Raw genomic sequence first — 17729 nt, 5'->3', positions numbered from 1 at the left:
AAAATAAATTGTGTAGTTCCGGTTTAGCCGACCTCACCTAGTTTTCCACTGCCGACCCTGAACTTGATATTTACTTATTCAAGTCTTGTGGGATATAATGAAATCGGAAACTGACATCAACTTAAAAAAGACAATTTAAAACTGTTCTTCCAGTCTGCAATGGATGTACATCTGATGGGAAGAAACCAACCATATGGAAAATAGCGGAAAACATACCTCTCTGAACTAGACACTCCAAAAATCAAATCTACCTACCCCACCTATTCTAAGATTGAGTGTAATCGGAACCACATAATTTATTTTCTAAGCCTTAGTTTTCGTGTGATTAATAAACAATATCACCTAAATATTTTATCCTATTAGCTTTATTACATTTCTGTATTACAACCTTTTCCCATGCATTTGTTTTGCTTTTGTCACGAATTTATAATTACCGTGTTTGGGTAATTACAAATTCATGACACTTTGTTCCACATTCAACTTACAATGTACATAATATTCTCTCATAGAGCCCTGAAGACAAAAAGAATTCTATTCGTATAGCAATCGGAAACGGTTTGCGTCCTGATATTTGGAAAACGTTCAAAGAACGTTTTAATATTCCAGTCATTGGTGAGTTCTATGGAGCGACGGAAGGTCCCATGATGACTATTAATAGCGACAATAAAACAGGTGCCGTCGGCAACTTGTCACCTCTGACGAAAGTAAGTTCATCATTATTGTTATCATTTCATTCATACACCTATAATTTCGCCTATTAGATATAAATATTTCTCAATGATAAATGTAAGTTCATAAATTTTATCTACAAGGCTGTTTATTATATATTTCGCAAAAGGTCCACAGCTATTTAAAAAAAGAGCATTCCACATATAACTGACATGCATGATTGTAGTGACGTAGGGTGGATTTCAAGTAATAAGGGGATGTGTATATATATGTACACAATATTGTATAACCTGATCGAATAAATATTTCAAAATAGTTATAGCCTGCGGCCAGTCTTGATTTCCAAGTACTACTGACTCATTGCTGTAGGTACAATTCGGTGTCATGTATGTTGTGTGAATGCGCCAGACATCAAACGTAAGGGACGATCGCACAATGTTGTACAAGCTCAAACGAACTTCGTTCGTTTAGGACAAAACTCCCATCCCCTCCCCTCCCCCTAAATGAACGTTCACAAGTGCAAAATCGATAATCGAAATTTATATGATGTACACATGATGAAAATTATAGCGCTACGATCGATGCAATGTAAAAAAATGGTAAACACGTTCAAATACTGTTCGAAACCCAGCACTGTATATAACATTAGATGTACATCAACTTATCAACATCTCAGTTGTAAATACGTTATACAGAACCTGTTATCATTGAAAGTTTTCGAAATTTGGTCAAAAGTGCAGAAATGAAGTTCAGCAATAGTATTGACGACATCGACATTGTGCAATCGGTCCGTTATATACTAGAAAAAGCAGAGAGTGATCGTGAAGTTGGGTGTGTGTAAGCGGGGTTGGGGTTGGGGGGATAGGTTACGTGGTTAAGATCGATACGAAATCAACCTCTGATGATATTATTTGTCTTTCACTGATAATCATGTATGAACAACTTGGAGATAAGTTTTGTGGAAACAAACAAACATCATACATGTATTTATTACGAAACTTTGTTTCTTGTATAGTTCCTCTTTGGTGTTGAACTAATTCAATATGATTATGAAACAGCGGAGCCAAAACGAGACAAAAACGGAAGGTGCATACCAGTTAAACGAGGTAATGTTTTAAGTTTCATTTCAATATGTGTAAATACATCCATGGAAAAGGTGATGTTTTAGCACTACTGAACCAATTAGGTTAAAGAGTTTGTATGTAGATATGCCTAACAACAATACTAGGCCCATAGCAACAGCCTCGTGATGATGTACTATTGCAAAGATAAAAACAGGGAATGGGTAGGCAAATGAATAAACATTCTGAAATGCATGCAAATATGCCTAGCAACAATACCACGCCCATAGCAACAGCCACGTGGCGATGTATTACTGCAAACTAAGGTAAAAACAGGAATGAGTTAGTAAATGAATAAACATTCTATGTGTGTATGTATGTAATGTATGTATGTATGTATGTATGTATGTATGTATACTATGTATTTATGTATGTGTGTGTGTGTATGTATGTATGTATGTATGTATGTATGTATGTGATATCACACGAATTGCCAGATTTACTCTAACTTTACTTGTCAATGAACGTATACGCTGTAGACATCACTTCTATTTTTTAAATTAACTGAACTCATACATATACATACTCGGTATGCTACTTTTTTTAGTACTTTAGTACACAAAAACATTTTCTATCACTCGCGATCGCATTCAAGATTATTGACCGTGCAACTCATGTATTTCTCTATACAGGGGAAGCTGGTTTACTCATCATTCCCATCGCTGACAGAACCCGTTTTGATGGTTATGTTGGTCAAAAATCGCTGACCGAGAAGAAAATTATCAGGAACGCTTTTAAAGACGATGATGCCTATTTCAACTCTGGAGATTTATTGCTCCTTGATAAACAATACTATCTGTACTTTGTGGATAGAATTGGGGACACTTTCCGGTAAGTATTATTAGTAAAAAACAGTTTCTGTAGTTCTTCATTGACATTTTCATCATATTATTAGCTCCGTCATATGTTCAAACGATAGCACCATCAATTAATATTCATGTTAGAATGTTTCAGACAGCACCAGGCAGGTGTCATTTAGAATATACCGAAATTTGGTGTCCTGGCAGAGCTATATGAAAAAGCTTGTCTTTAATTTTAAAAAAATGGTCGTGTATAATTCGTAGTTCTACTGGTTAGATAACACTGACGCAAGATTTTACCTTATACAGAACCATCCAGATCTTATAATCGGCCCGTTATTTCATATATCAAAATTAATTTCATTATTATTGCCCATTTATATAGCTCCATTTATATCGCCTTTTGTCAGGTGGCAATCATCCCCTAAGAACGTCAGTTGATATATGTTTCTATAATACGTCCAATCCCATTCGCCAAGAACAGCGCCCGCTGGTGTTTAATTGACGATTTTAATAAGAATCATTGTTAGGCCTAAAACAAATAGACAGTGTATGGTTCCGATTACGCTCGATTTTAGAATAGGTGGGGTAGGTAGATTTTTTTTATTTGTGAGTTCAGGTAGTTATGGTTTCCGTTTTTTCCATATGGTCTCTAGCTGTGTTATTGGTTTCTTCCTATCAGATGTACAGCCATTACAGATTGGAAGAACAGTTTTATATTGTCTAACTCTTAAAGTTGATATCAGTTGCGAATCAACCATTTCTCGCGAGAAAAGTTTAGTGTGGGCAGTGAAAAACTAGGTGGGGTTGGGTAGCCATTTTTTTCAGGCCTTACCGTTTCTCGATGATAGGTCCTCCAATATTTTTTTTTCAGTTGAATGACAGAATGATTTTTTTTTAAATAAGGTGTGGTCCAAATCAGATTTAAAAAGTTAAGATTTCGAATTTTGCCTATTTTTGAGAAAACTACCAAGACGGTTAACTTCTGATATCCTTTCCTCTCAATTTCTTCCCGTTCATATTCATATCTGGACCCTATTATTTAAAATCTCTGCAATATTCAAAACTAAATTTTGAGGCAGAGTTATTGATCATGAATGAATAAATCCTCATTTCGTATAACTATTTGGTCCCGAGCATATTGGAAAATAAGACTAAAAATGGAGTAATATTTGTTGTACAAATGAAACATTTTTGTTGATTTTTTTACTTTTCAATATATGGAATTTTAATATTTGCATAATTGATCACACTTGCCTTACATGGCACGTCTAATTTTTTTCCCTCTTCTAGATGGAAAGGTGAAAATGTAGCCACTACCGAAGTGTCCGAAATCATAACACAGCATCCAAGAATTGCCGAAGCCAATGTTTATGGTGTCAAGGTTCAAGGTACTGTTACAGGACTTGAATGCTAAAGTTCTTGTATTCGATATTCAGATGGAGTTACAAATCTACCTAGTTTGTCAGCCTGTGTTATACATTTATGTGATTGATAAAGGTTCTGTTGTGTTGTGCTGTGTTGTGTTGTGTTGTGTTGTGTTGTGTTGTGTTGTGTTGTGTTGTGTTGTGTTGTGTTGTGTTGTGTTGTGTTGTGTTGTGTTGTGTTGTGTTGTGTTGTGTTGTGTTATGTTATGTTGTGTTGTCTCAATGCGTCGCGTCGTGTTATGTCATTGCCGGTATGTTGTGAAATGTTGTGCTGTGCTGTGTTGTGCTGTGTTGTGCCGTGCTGTGCATGCTGTGCTGTTCTGTTCTGTGCTGCGTTGCGTTGCGTTGTTAAGCTGTATGTTTTTGTGTGATATTAATGTTGTTAATGTTGTATTTTATGTTATTTGGGTTCATTGTGTTTTAACGTTCAGCTACATTATGTGGTACGGAAGCTTAATGAGGACACATGAATAATTTTTTTTTAAATCATGTCAGTAGGTTTTTTTACCATGGGAGTAGTTTTTATTTCATGGGAGTAGTCTTTTTACCATCGGAGTAGTTGTTTCATGGGAGTAATTTTTTTACCATGGGAGTAGTTTTTTACCACGGGAGTATTATTTGTAACCATGGGAGTATTTTTTGTTTAGTTTCACCATGGGAGCAGAAACTACTATGTTACGTTACGTTACATTACGTTACGTTATGTTACGTTACGTTACGTTATGTAAGCTAATATATATATATATATATATATATATATATATATATATATATATATATATATATATATATATATATATATATATATATATATATATATATATATATATATATATATATATATATATATATATATATATATATATATATGTATCGTATATATTGTTATAATTCACCAAATTTGATATCTGACTTTGCGTGTTGTTGCAGGTCAAGATGGTCGTGCTGGCATGGCTGCTCTCATCCTCAAGGGTGACGACGATCTTGACATGAAGGATTTTTATCAATATGTAATATCCTCGCTGCCATTGTATGCATGCCCACGATTCCTACGTGTCATGGAGACCTTGGATACAACCGGCACATACAAGTACAAGAAAGGTGACCTGGTCCAAGATGGCTTTGACCCGAGTGTCATCAAGCAAGCACTGTATTACATGGACTTGAACGACCATACATACAAACCAATAGATAACTTAGCTTATAGGTATTTGACCACAGGGAAAGCCAGGCTGTGAAAGTGTCATGCAGTACACGTATGGCTGGGATCAATCGGGGAATATTCATACCTAGTCATGTATTTGAAGTTGAAAATTGTAAGATTGCTTGGTCAATTTGCAAGACCCCGCTTTAAATAGTGGGACAAAATACTATTACTAAAACGTACTTAGCTTTTCTAGAGGGTTGGGAGATTGATATTTCATTTTCAGTGTCAACATTGTTTAGACGTGTGTTGTGTGTAATATTATTTCTCACATACTGGTGAGCCTGAAAAGCTGATAAGCTTGTCGACTGGCAAATTAATCTAGAATTGATTCAGTACCCAAAAGCTTTTTAATGTGTTCTTCAACAGTGCAGCTGGTAGGCAAAGATTACTGCAGTACGTGGCCACAAATATACGTTTATAACTTACACAATGCTTCATTTTATTTGCCGAATCAGTTCTTGTTTTTGCTTTGTTCTTATCTAGGATTTTGCATTTGTCTGGATACGCAGGTTTTGATCTTGCAGGGTTTGCCGAAGAAACATTTATTTACTCACATTTGATCGTTAATTTCTGATCATTTCAGACAAAATTAATGCTGTATGTTCATCTATTATCAATAGATGATGTAAATAAGTGTTGTGTATTATTTGTTGTAATTTTAGTTGATGAAAAATTAATGTCATGTTGATATATCAACGCCATATCAGTGACAGTTATGAAGCTATTGAAACAATGATGTAAATTGTATGGTTTTTAGAGTCATTTAGCTACCAAGAAACAGAACTGTAATACTCAAAACCGCTCATATCAAACCATGGACGAACATAAACAGAAACTGTTACAAACAGGGAAAGTAAACAACTGAATTGGATTGGTAACACTTTGCACAGCATGTTGGAACAGGAGAGACTTGTATTACATTCCATCATTTGATAAGAACAGTTTTATGGCCACTTTACCAGTTCCCCTGTACACATAAAGAGGCCATAAAAATGTTCTTATCAAATTATGGTGTGTAAGGGTGACACTATTTTTTTAAAATGTTTCTCATTATTTCTTTCATGACAACTATGGGTCGGTCGGTTGATTTATAAAAAATAAAAGTAAAACAATAAAAATCATCTTCATGTTTCTCTGCCTCTCTTTTTCCTCCTCTATCTTCTTTTTATTGGATTCCTGGTTACAAACCCTTTCCCAGCTTCTCTACACAATTGGCATGAAAACCCTCCCCAGCCTACAAGAATAACTTCCGTCATGAAAGAAATGCTATCTTCACGAACAAGAGTCGCCGCCGCCACCATGACTGTAGATTAAAAAGTGACTTAATATAAGTTGGCCAAGCATAACAAAAACGATAAACGGACTGACATTACTATCAACAAGTAAAAAAATTACTTTCTCAACATAAAAGTTATGTGTTGTCTTGTATTGAAATATTCCAGACGAATTCAAGTTGAGAAATTAAACTTTTTAATATGTATTTAATTTGTGTTATGATTTATATGGTCAACCGATAGCTATAGAGCGGTTTTGCTTGATGTGTGCAATGATTGCTCGAGAACTTAAGAAGTTAAGGTGTCACTTTTCTTGTGTTTCCAAAAGCTACGAAGTTAGGGTGCCATTATTGCGTTCTTCAATAAATTCGATTTCAAAAGTTATAGGCTGGGTGTGGAAGTTTTCACCATGGTTGAAAACTTCGGTCGCATCGGTATTTTCTTACTATTTGTATGTATACCAGTAGTAAATTCTGACAATCTGATTGACGATGAGGACCAAGCAAAGCAGTTTTTAGCGGAAGTCTCCGATCGCGCCGAAGTTTTTCGATACCAAAGTGCTTTAGCTAATTGGGCGTACAATACCGATATCACAGACGCTCATGAACAAGCAATGGTAAGTAGAGTGAACAAACATTGAATTGTTTGTGCTATGTATAAACCTAATTGAACTTTGCCTAAACTTGAATAGCAAACACTGTTTCTAAAATTTAGGTGGTTGACAAAATCGAATACATCCACGCAAGAACAAATACAAAGTTTGGGCGGCAAACAAAGAACACACAAACTTGAAAATGGACACAGAAAAAAAATTAAAAGTGTGTATTTTTCCCCCATTTTGTCATTTTGGCTGTAAGACTAGCTTTTAGACAGTGATTATCCATCGATAGTTGAAAAGTCTGCATTGATTACGTTTTAATACCACTGTCAAAGTTTGTGATCGTTCCCGGTTTGAGACATCTATCGCCTATTTGTACGAGTCAGCTTGGGCGCGTTGGTGTTTCACTAATTGTTAGCATAATCGGGGTCATATATGTAATTCCATCTTCTACTCTTTCTCCCTGTGGATTTCCTAATATGCCGTAAAATATGTAAAAAATGTGAATGTATAAGATATCGCATGGCATTTACTTTGTATTCAATAGTTTGACAACTACAAAAGGATCTGGAAGAAACTACGGTACTGATCGCTCGACACCCCAAACTCGTTCCCGTAAACACTGGTCACTAACCTTGAGCCTTTTACGCAAACAATGGCCCAAACATGTAGTTAAGGCATATTTCATTAGTTTCTTCTCAAATGTAAAGTATTGGTTTCAGATTTAAACAATTATGAAGGCTAACTTTTTTCAGTTTAAGATTCTAATAATTTAAGGAGAATCAACTTATTTATAAACTCAGTCTAGTTGCATGAAAATGTTTCGCATTTGTGTGAGACGCACGTTTTGGAAAAATAGGAAACTAAATTTTCTTTTATGGCAGACGACAAACAATGCTAGCCTGTCGTCCGCAAACAGTTAAATTGAATTCTTTTCTTGAAAAGACACGCGTCGCACAAACGAAATAAAACTGTAGTGATACACTATGCCAATGGGTTATTTTAAATTTAATTTTTAACATTCAATTTTTATTACACTGCCAGTTTTCTTTTTCTGAACGATTATTAAGTCCATACGAATATCATCAACTTTTAAGCTTAAATGTATCTCACAGCAAAAGTATTCTATTAACCGAAAATGAACTGACATATAATTCGAATATGTATTTGAATAGAAAAAGGAGTGGTTATTTTTTTAAATTAGGATAATGTCAAGTGGGACTGACATGAACAGAAATGAAATATAATTTTTACCCCAACGTTTACTTTTGCTGTCATAAATCTATAACTGTATACCACACAATGTTGAACGAAGGTAGAATTTATTTCCAATAGAGTGACAGTTATGATCACGGCCTTCACTGGCTTTTGTACTCTTTATGACAACACAATACACTTTCGACCTCGTTACAGCGAAAACACTTATAATATGTCTGGAAACATGTTTATTCTTTTGTGACAGTATATGTGAGTTATTGTTTACAACTGTTATAATTTTGACTACTCTTCCATCAAAACGTCCCAAGCCCTTTGTTCTGAAAACTTCACAAGGGGATATTTTATCATGTTTATGTTGTATAAGCTCGGAGGTTATTTGAAGGTTATCTTGTGAACAGTATTTCAAACTATAACATTAATTCTGTATCAGTTGTGTAGACGTTGAAGATTCGCTTAATTATTGTACTGTACTCATATACTGTACTGTACTGCATTGTACTGTACTGCACTGCACTGCACTGTACTGTATACGTACTGTACTGTACTGTACTGTACTGTACTGTACTCATGTACTATACTGTAGTGTACTGTATTGTATTGTACTGCGCTGCACTGTACTGTACTGTACTTTACTGTACTGCACTGTAGTGTTACAGTACTGCACTGCACTGTACTGTACTGTACTTTACTGTACTGCACTGTAGTGTACTGCACTGCACTGTACTGTACTGTACTGTATTGTACTGTACTGTACTGTACTGTATTGTACTGTACTATACTGTACTGTACTATACTGTACTGCACTGCACTGCACTGCACTGCACTGTACTGTACTGTATTGTACTGTACTGTACTGTACTGTATTGTACTGTACTATACTGTACTATACTGTACTGTACTGCACTGCACTGCACTGCACTGTGCTGTACTGTACTGTACTATACTGTACTGTGTTGCACTGTATCGTATCGTATCGTATTGCTTTGGTTTTCGTATCTGTATTTGAGGAGATATATGTATATACACCCATGATGATGTGTACGACACAATTTGTTTCAGCCACCCGAGTTGTTATTTTTGTAATAAATATCAAAACTCCAACGATGACTCTTCAAGATCTATATCCGAGAGCAGTGGAGGAGTTACATATCAGCCGGCGTCACATATACCAGTGTAATACTGAGAAGGTGGTGCTCCTAACATGCTAAAGACCTAATAAGGCTTTTGGCCCGTTCAAATGCTTTCTACACAGTTCACTGTGTTTTTAAATGTATGTATAGTCATGTACAACATCAGCCACTGATACACGAAGGGAGATAATTGTGCAGTTTCTTTAGGGTATTTAATAGCTTATATATTAATTTAGTATTATAGTTGATGGCGATTGACGTCGCCGCGGGTATACGTTTTGCCATGGTGACTTTATGTGACATGATATACATACTTAGACCGATTCCACCGTTTAAAACTCAACACTTGTGTTACAATACTTGTCTTGTAGTTCTAAGTTCCGGTTTGAATCGCATTTCAGCTAGATGCCAGTGCCAGATTGGCCGAGTTTGATCAAGAAGCCAGACAGAATGCGTCGCAATATGATAAAGACAAATTTGACGACGACACACGAAGACAGCTTGAATTTCTCCTCTACATTGGCAGTGCAGCCCTGGATGCGGATGACAAACGAGAGGTAAACGTGACGTGACCTCCATATAGCAACAAGAAAAATTGCAGGAAGAAACTGTCAAGGCTTCATTTATAGCTCTGTAGTCCATTTTGAACAATCCCTTAGTTCATAATATGCATGTTATACCCAATTTGATTTAAACAAACCAATCTAGTTTTGTTTTGTTTTTTAAAACAAGTTTCAAATATTTCGGATAATTCGATATTTATGCATTTTTAGATCTAACTTTGTTTTATACATTTAGCTCAATTCGTGTTTTCGTATACACTAGCCCTTACTGCGCACTTTGTATCTAATCACACACATTCATCTTCGCTGAAACGTTTCCGTTTTGTTTTAAAATATATTTTGTTTTTGGATCTCAACAGTACGATACTCTGATTTCGACCATGAAGAAAACGTATTCTACTGCTGAGGTGTGCAAACGTCCAGGACACGAAGACAATGAGTGTTTCCCTCTCGACCCAGGTACGCTTTAGATCCAAAGGACTCTACTAATCCTATAAATTACGTTGCTTGCGACAACGGAAATCGAGATAGCTAACTAAGATAGCCACAAAGTAAAATAATGTTGTGACATGTTGACATAAGCTCGTGAATGGACAGTGGTATAGTGTATGTTATCCTACAATCGTAGCTGGCGCTGTATCCACCACTTCCGGTTTGCATTGTACGAAGGGCCTTTCAACACAATGTAGGTTGACCGCGGTTTACATGATCTTGCAGTGCACATTTTTGGTGACTTCTAGTATTCACAATATTTTGACTATAGTATGATCCTCACAACAAAGACACTGCTATCATCCACGTGTGTAATGTTCCACATTGAACAACAACAGTTTTAGTTCGTGTCAATCTTAGTTAGCCTATAAGCTAAGCTTGATTTCCATAGTAGTACATCAGTAAGTTTTAGCTTGTGTCTATCTTAGTTTGTCTATAGCTTGATTTCCATAGTAGTATATCAACAATAGTTTTAGTTTGTGTCTATCTTAGGTTGCCTATAGCTTGATTTCCATAGTAGTACATCAGTAAGTTTTAGTTTGTGTCTATCTTAGTTTGTCGATAGCGTGATTTCCATAGTAGTACATCAGTAAGTTTTAGTTTGTGTCTATTTTAGTTTGCCTATAGCTTGATTTCCATAGTAGTACATCAGTAAGTTTTAGTTTGTGTCTATCTTAGTTTGTCGATAGCGTGATTTCCATAGTAGTACATCAGTAAGTTTTAGTTTGTGTCTATCTTAGTTTGCCTATAGCTTGATTTCCATAGTAGTACACCAGTAAGTTTTAGCTTGTGTCTATCTTAGCTGAAAAGCTAAGCTATTATGCCCAATAAACATATTATACCCAAGCAAGGTTTCCGAAGTAATAAGCTTCACCCTATAGGGCCTTTGAATAGCAGTAAGATATATCGTTTTCCCGAGTTAATCATATCCTCGATTGATTTACTCAAATTATCAAATTCATAGACTTCAGGCATTTAATGTCAAACTACCAGCTAACGTTATCATTTCAGAGACGGGTTTCCTTTCTCCTCCCAACAATTGATAATAGAAATAGAGTGATTTTTCTCTGTAGATTTGACGAGGATTCTTGCAAGTAGTCGTGACTACGATGAGTTACTGTGGGCCTGGACAGGTTGGCGGGACGAAGCTGGTAAACCGACCAGAGACACGTATACCGATTTTGTTAAATTGGCCAACAAAGCAGCAAAAGCGAATGGTAAGTCAAATCCAGTATGGTGACAAGTTCAACATCCAAGCTTTAGACGGAGACCTTAAACTGAGTTAGCCATTTCTGCGATGATATATTTGACAAAACTTTCCTGACAAACCCCATAGCGTTACCACTTCTTCCTTTGGTCAGAGATTTCGTCTGGCACTATAACAATTATAAATATTGTCCGAATATATGTGTCGCCAAATTTTACGACTCACATGGTCTTTTAACTGGTTACCAGAAAAGAGAGGGATGGCACCAGTAGAATGTCCTGTAGAGATGACGAAAAACACTGTGAAAGCGGAGGAGAGAATGGTCAGCTAGCTGGAAAGGGGTTGAAACGGCGAAGAAGGACAGCGAGATTTCATGGGTGTGTGAGTGAGTCTGATAGCCTAGGGTAGAGTACAATGGAATATCTGTTCGTGATATATAATGAATTATATCTTTGCTTCATGACAAAATTATTGTCTTTCATTGTTCTGCTTGCTTGACACTCAGGGAGTTTCTAACGTTACTGTTTGCCATGACATGATGACAAATGCACCATACAAAGTGTATATAAGATTATCAAGCGATAGAGAAAAACAAGATAAATACAACCAATACTGTAACAGTGGCTGCAACGGACTTTGATGTCATTATGCTCTGGTGACATGTTCTCCTCAAGTGGCCCAAAAACCAACCTCAATAACTGTTTACACTTTACTGATTTACAGGATGATCTTATCTACATAACCAAGTACCGCTATCACCCACAACACAGTCTAATTTACCACATGCAATAACACTTATAGTTTTAGTGTCTATCTTACTTAGCCTGTCGCCTTTCTGCAGTAGTGAAATATTACAGATAAGAATGCACTCATCGTGTGATATATGGATTTGGTGATCGCTCTGCTATTTTATTATGTGTTTAATTTGTGTAAACCACATTTTGAGTAGAAGTTGTTTTCTTTTACGACCGAGGCAACATAGTACAGCAAGCTATGCAAGGATCTGAGAATGTATTGCATGGCCACTTCAATTCATAAGGAACCAACTTTAAATAATCGAAAAATAACGATTCATACACTAAAATGATTATTTTCACCCGTTTTAAAACTGAAACAAAAAGTGATTCTAACTTCTGTTGCATTCTTTCTCTTCTTCGTTTCATAGATGTGAAATTTAAGGATTATGGCGACTATTTGAGATCAACATACGATGTAGATGATCTAAGAGGCGACGTGTTAGAATTGTACAGTACATTGGAACCCCTCTATAAAAAGCTGCATGCATATGTACGACGAAAGCTTATCAATCATTATGGAGCTGACAAAGTTGACCCCAAAAAACCGATACCAGCGCACTTACTAGGTAAATATAAGAATCGATGAGATATCAAGATAGCCTTCATCACGATATTGTTAAGGAATGGACCAGAAAAATAGGAAAACTTGTGAATGACTATTACAAAGTCTGCAAGGATTTGTGCACATTAATTTATCATTTAAAAGAACCATACAATACTATACACTCTTAGACTATTGGTTATTGGGGATATTGCTGAATACTGTCTGAGAGATCCCGTCTCTTTGTATAGGTAACATGTGGGCACAGTCATGGACCAACATTCTGGACATTGTGGAGCCGTTTCCTGGGAAACCATCAGTTGACGTCACTCCTAAGCTACAAGCAGATGTAAGATTGCAAATTTATAAATTGGCATACTGAAAGTGGTTGGAGAGAGTGACAGACAGACAGACAGACAGACAGACAGACAGACAGACAGACAGACAGACAGACAGACAGACAGACAGACAGACAGACAGACAGACAGTCAGTCAGTCAGTCAGTCAGTCAGTCAGTCAGTCAGAGACAGACAGAGACAGAGACATGGAGACAGAATGAGAGAGAGAATGAGAGACAGACAGACATAGAGAGAGAATCAGACAGACAGACAGACAGACAGACAGACAGACAGACAGACAGACAGACAGACAGACAGACAGACAGACAGACAGACAGACGGACGGACGGACGGACGGACGGACGGACGGACGGACGGATGGATGGTTAATAAGTACGATACTTTAATACACCACAATTGATGAATGATAAATTTCCTATCTTCGTTTTAGAACTATACCGTGTTACAAATGTTCAATATTTCCGAACAATTCTTTGTCGGACTTGGATTGGAGCCAACTCCAGACTCGTTCTGGACAGATTCAATGATTGTCCGTCCACCTGATAGAGACGTAGTCTGTCATGCTTCAGCCTGGGATTTCTATAATAAAAAAGATGTCAGGTAATAAATTGGAAGTGCACAAGTAATTAATATTCTAGCATATTCTACTGTAGTGCTTTCATTATATTTCCTTTTGTCCAATAGGTATAATATATGTCGAGACAATGACGTGACTTTTCTCTGTTTACAAACACAATAAATCGTGTCGTGATCATTATGATACGCTCTTATCTATTTCGAGTACTGATCATCATATTAAACTGGGTGCATTTGCATAGCGCCTGAGTTCATCGTAGGAAAATGTATTTTGAGAGATACAAGACTTTCTGCATAGAAACGAAGCTAATTCAGACAACGTTTTGAAACCAAGGGAGAATTAGTTTTTGGAACGTGTATGTGAATGCGACGACTATCATATAAACACAGTTTTAGAAACGATTAATGGAAATTTACATCAATTAGTGCCTGGTACTAAATTGAAGAGTGTACCAGTTCGAACTATCCAACAGCTTCTAGCTAGCTGCAAAAACACTGATGTTCAGATTGAGCATTATCTTTTGTTTATCACATTTAGCTCTGTCTGTCTGTCTGTCTAATTAACATAATTATTCAGTTCCATCAATTAACTTACAGATTGCTGTAAATGGAATTGCTAAGAATATGTCATCAAATATACTGGTAATAATAATGATATGATTACACATAACTGTCTCTAGATATTTATGTGTAAATCTGTTATATACTCGTTTCAAACACTTTTTTGACTCAAAGGGTAAAGATGTGTACAGACAAAACGATGTCCAGCCTTATTACTATCCACCACGAAATGGGCCATATTCAGTACTATCTACAGTATAAAGACCTACCAGTTGTCTACAGAAGGGGTGCTAACGCTGGATTCCATGAAGCAGTTGGTGATGTTTTAGCGTTATCTGTCTCAACACCAGAACATCTGAAAAAGATTGGTTTATTGGATGAAGTTGGTAAAGATGAAGGTATGTGATATTATATGTACGATGACGTGTATGTGACATTGTATGTGAATGTCGTGACGTGTATGTGATATTGTATGTGTGTGTGTGTGTGTGTGTGTGTGTGTTGTGACAAAACAAACAAAAATGCAGACAAACAGAAACAAGCGAACGAACAAAAAAACAAAAAAACAACCAACAAACAAACAAATAAATAAATAAATAAACAAGACATACATACATACATACATACATACATACATACATACATACATACATACATACATACATACATACATACATACAGAAAAACATCGCAGTGTACAAGAAAGAAATATAAAAACCTACCAATATAACAAACAAATACATGCAAAAAATAACATATATAGTACAAAATAATTAACATGAACACATTGTGTTTATTGCTATGATACAGAGTGTGATTTGGTTTTGTTCCCATTTAGAATCGGACTTAAACTTTCTTATGAGTCAAGCACTGAAGAAAATTGTCTTCCTTCCTTTCGGTTTGCTGATGGATTTATGGCGATGGGATGTGTACGACGGCGACATCACTGAAGCCAATTACAACGAAAAATGGTGGGAACTCAGGTATGATGTAATCTATATCCATAGTGCTTTGTTTTGCTTTTTCAGTGGTCTACATACATACATACATACACACACACACACACACACACACACACACACACACACACACACACACAGACATGCATGCATACATGCATACATACATACATACATACATACATACATACATACATACATACATACATACATACATACATACATACATACATGTACATAGGGAAAATTTAGGAGTGTCGAAACAGCGTGGAGGATATTATTGAGCATACGGATTGATAACCAAGACTGTGGCGTGCCGAAAATATCACGAAATGTGATAATTCAAGTCCTTTTATAACAACTGAATACCTGGCTCTAATTAGAATAGGTATAGTACCACATTTTATATCAGTTTGGATACTAGGAAGTCATTTCAATATGAAACAAAACTTCCCTTTTAGCAACTTGGTTCAACCTAAACATTTGCAGCAGGAATATCGCTTTAGTTTGATCTGTATTGTATTAATATCATGTCGATATCTCTTACAGGACTAAATACCAAGGAATTGCGCCTCCAGTGTCCAGAAGTGAAAAGGATTTCGATCCGGCAGCCAAATATCACATCAATAGTAATACCCCGTATGTAAGGTTAGTGTGAATATTGTGTAAATTGGGTATGGGGAAAAGAAAAAAATAAACTTTAATATTCATGGTATTTCAAATACGGTGCTCAATGAGATTAAGAAAATAACTCCTATTTTTATCTTGTTAACTAGATATTTCGTCAGTTACATTATCCAATTCCAGTTTCATAAAAAAATGTGCGAGTTGGCTGGCCAGAGTGTGGCTGATGGTGTCCCTCTGCATCGGTGTGACATACATGAGTCGAAGACCGCTGGGAGCAAACTAGCGTAAGTGAACATATTCAAGCACACAAACGCTGGAAGCAAACTAGCGTAAGTGAACATTCAAGCACACAAACGCTGGAAGCAAACTAGCGTAAGTGAACATTCAAGCACACAAACGCTGGGAGCAAACTAGCGTAAGTGAACATTCAAGCACACAAAAACGCTGGGAGCAAACTAGCGTAAGTGAACATTCAAGCACACAAAAACGCTGGGAGCAAACTAGCGTAAGTGAACATTCAAGCACACAAAAACGCTGGGAGCAAACTAGCGTAAGTGAACATTCAAGCACACAAACGCTGAGAGCAAACTAGCGTAAGTGAACATATTCAAGCACACAAACGCTGAGAGCAAACTAGCGTAAGTGAACATATTCAAGCACACAAACATGGACAAAGAGCGTTCATTATTCAAAACACTTGATAAAAGTGTTATTTCATGTATATAACGAGGGGTTCAGAACGGTGCATTGAATGAGAAAAGAACATGCCAAAGTGATGAAGCGGGAATATCGTTAGAGGACTTATAAATGTATATTTTTGGTTTAACAGTGACATGCTGAAGTTAGGCAGAAAGGAAAAATGGCCAGAAGCAATGCATGCATTGACCGGAGAGAGAAAAATGAATGCACAACCTTTGATGGATTACTTCCAACCACTTATCGATTACCTGGATGAAGAGAATGAAAAGAATGGTGATGAACCTGGATGGGAAGACCCCGATTCAACAAGTAAGTGTGAAATCTCAGAAACTCGATTTCAACACCCGTTTAGCAGAAGCAAGACTATAACCTTGAATTGTGCAATATTTCCAATTTAAGGGCAGACATGTTTTATTGGAGAGGAGTAGCATTTTGATCACATTCTTTCAAAGACATTGTGTATATTATTTGTAAATATCCACATTTAGTATTTTGGGGAACTGAAACTTGAGATTTACTGGTTCTTATAAGATTTTTCTATAAGACTTTTCTCACCAATTCAATCGAGCTGGGCTGAAAATCATCAATCCACTATGTGTTGTTTTGTTCCCAAAATAACTACACCATTCCCCAAACACATGATCACTGGATATTATTAATGATCGATCCCGTAGTGATGACTTGTCGATTTCATCGTTGATGTTATTCATATGTTAATTACACCATTGTTTATTTGTCAATAGGTGGTGCAAACAAGATTCGGCATCCTGTCCATATCGTGATGATACTGTTAGCAACAATCGTGATGACTATTATACAATATATCTAAGTCTAAGTCTATGATAAAGGCGTCACAAAACTCTACAGTATTGCTATGTATGTTTCGTAATTCCACAGTCTCTAA

At 36.3% G+C, this 17729-nt stretch overlaps 2 protein-coding genes across 2 annotated transcripts in view; both read left to right on the top strand.

The window, feature by feature from the left end:
• Positions 1–5752, top strand: part of LOC144442717 (long-chain fatty acid transport protein 2-like) — a 9008-nt gene extending 3256 nt beyond the window's left edge. The window contains exons 5-9 of the mRNA XM_078132091.1: positions 510–704; positions 1685–1775; positions 2423–2621; positions 3884–3981; positions 4948–5752. Coding sequence (XP_077988217.1) covers positions 510–704; positions 1685–1775; positions 2423–2621; positions 3884–3981; positions 4948–5255 — 891 coding nt within the window. The 3' untranslated portion in view covers positions 5256–5752. The remainder of the gene's footprint in view (positions 1–509; positions 705–1684; positions 1776–2422; positions 2622–3883; positions 3982–4947) is intronic.
• A 1155-nt stretch (positions 5753–6907) lies between these two features.
• Positions 6908–17654, top strand: LOC144442716 (angiotensin-converting enzyme-like). Its single transcript, XM_078132090.1, has 13 exons — positions 6908–7114; positions 9846–10001; positions 10367–10466; positions 11573–11730; positions 12886–13069; positions 13296–13393; positions 13834–14003; positions 14715–14938; positions 15379–15523; positions 16049–16147; positions 16276–16410; positions 16956–17134; positions 17569–17654. The coding sequence occupies exons 1-13, from the start codon at positions 6908–6910 to the stop codon at positions 17652–17654; spliced, it is 1941 nt and encodes a 646-aa protein (XP_077988216.1).
• The last annotated feature ends 75 nt before the right edge of the window (positions 17655–17729 follow it).

Source organism: Glandiceps talaboti, chromosome 11 (assembly GCF_964340395.1).
Source record: "Glandiceps talaboti chromosome 11, keGlaTala1.1, whole genome shotgun sequence".
Classification (NCBI taxonomy): domain Eukaryota; kingdom Metazoa; phylum Hemichordata; class Enteropneusta; family Spengelidae; genus Glandiceps; species Glandiceps talaboti.
This window is presented reverse-complemented; position numbering and strand designations above follow the sequence as displayed.

Coding starts and splice junctions, on each gene's coding strand:
- LOC144442716 (XM_078132090.1), top strand. CDS start 6,908: ATGGTTGAAAACTTCGGTCGCATCGGTATTTTCTTACTATTTGTATGT. Junction 16,148..16,275: donor AGTAATACCCCGTATGTAAG/GTTAGTGTGAAT, acceptor CTTGTTAACTAG/ATATTTCGTCAGTTACATTA. Junction 16,411..16,955: donor ACCGCTGGGAGCAAACTAGC/GTAAGTGAACAT, acceptor TTGGTTTAACAG/TGACATGCTGAAGTTAGGCA.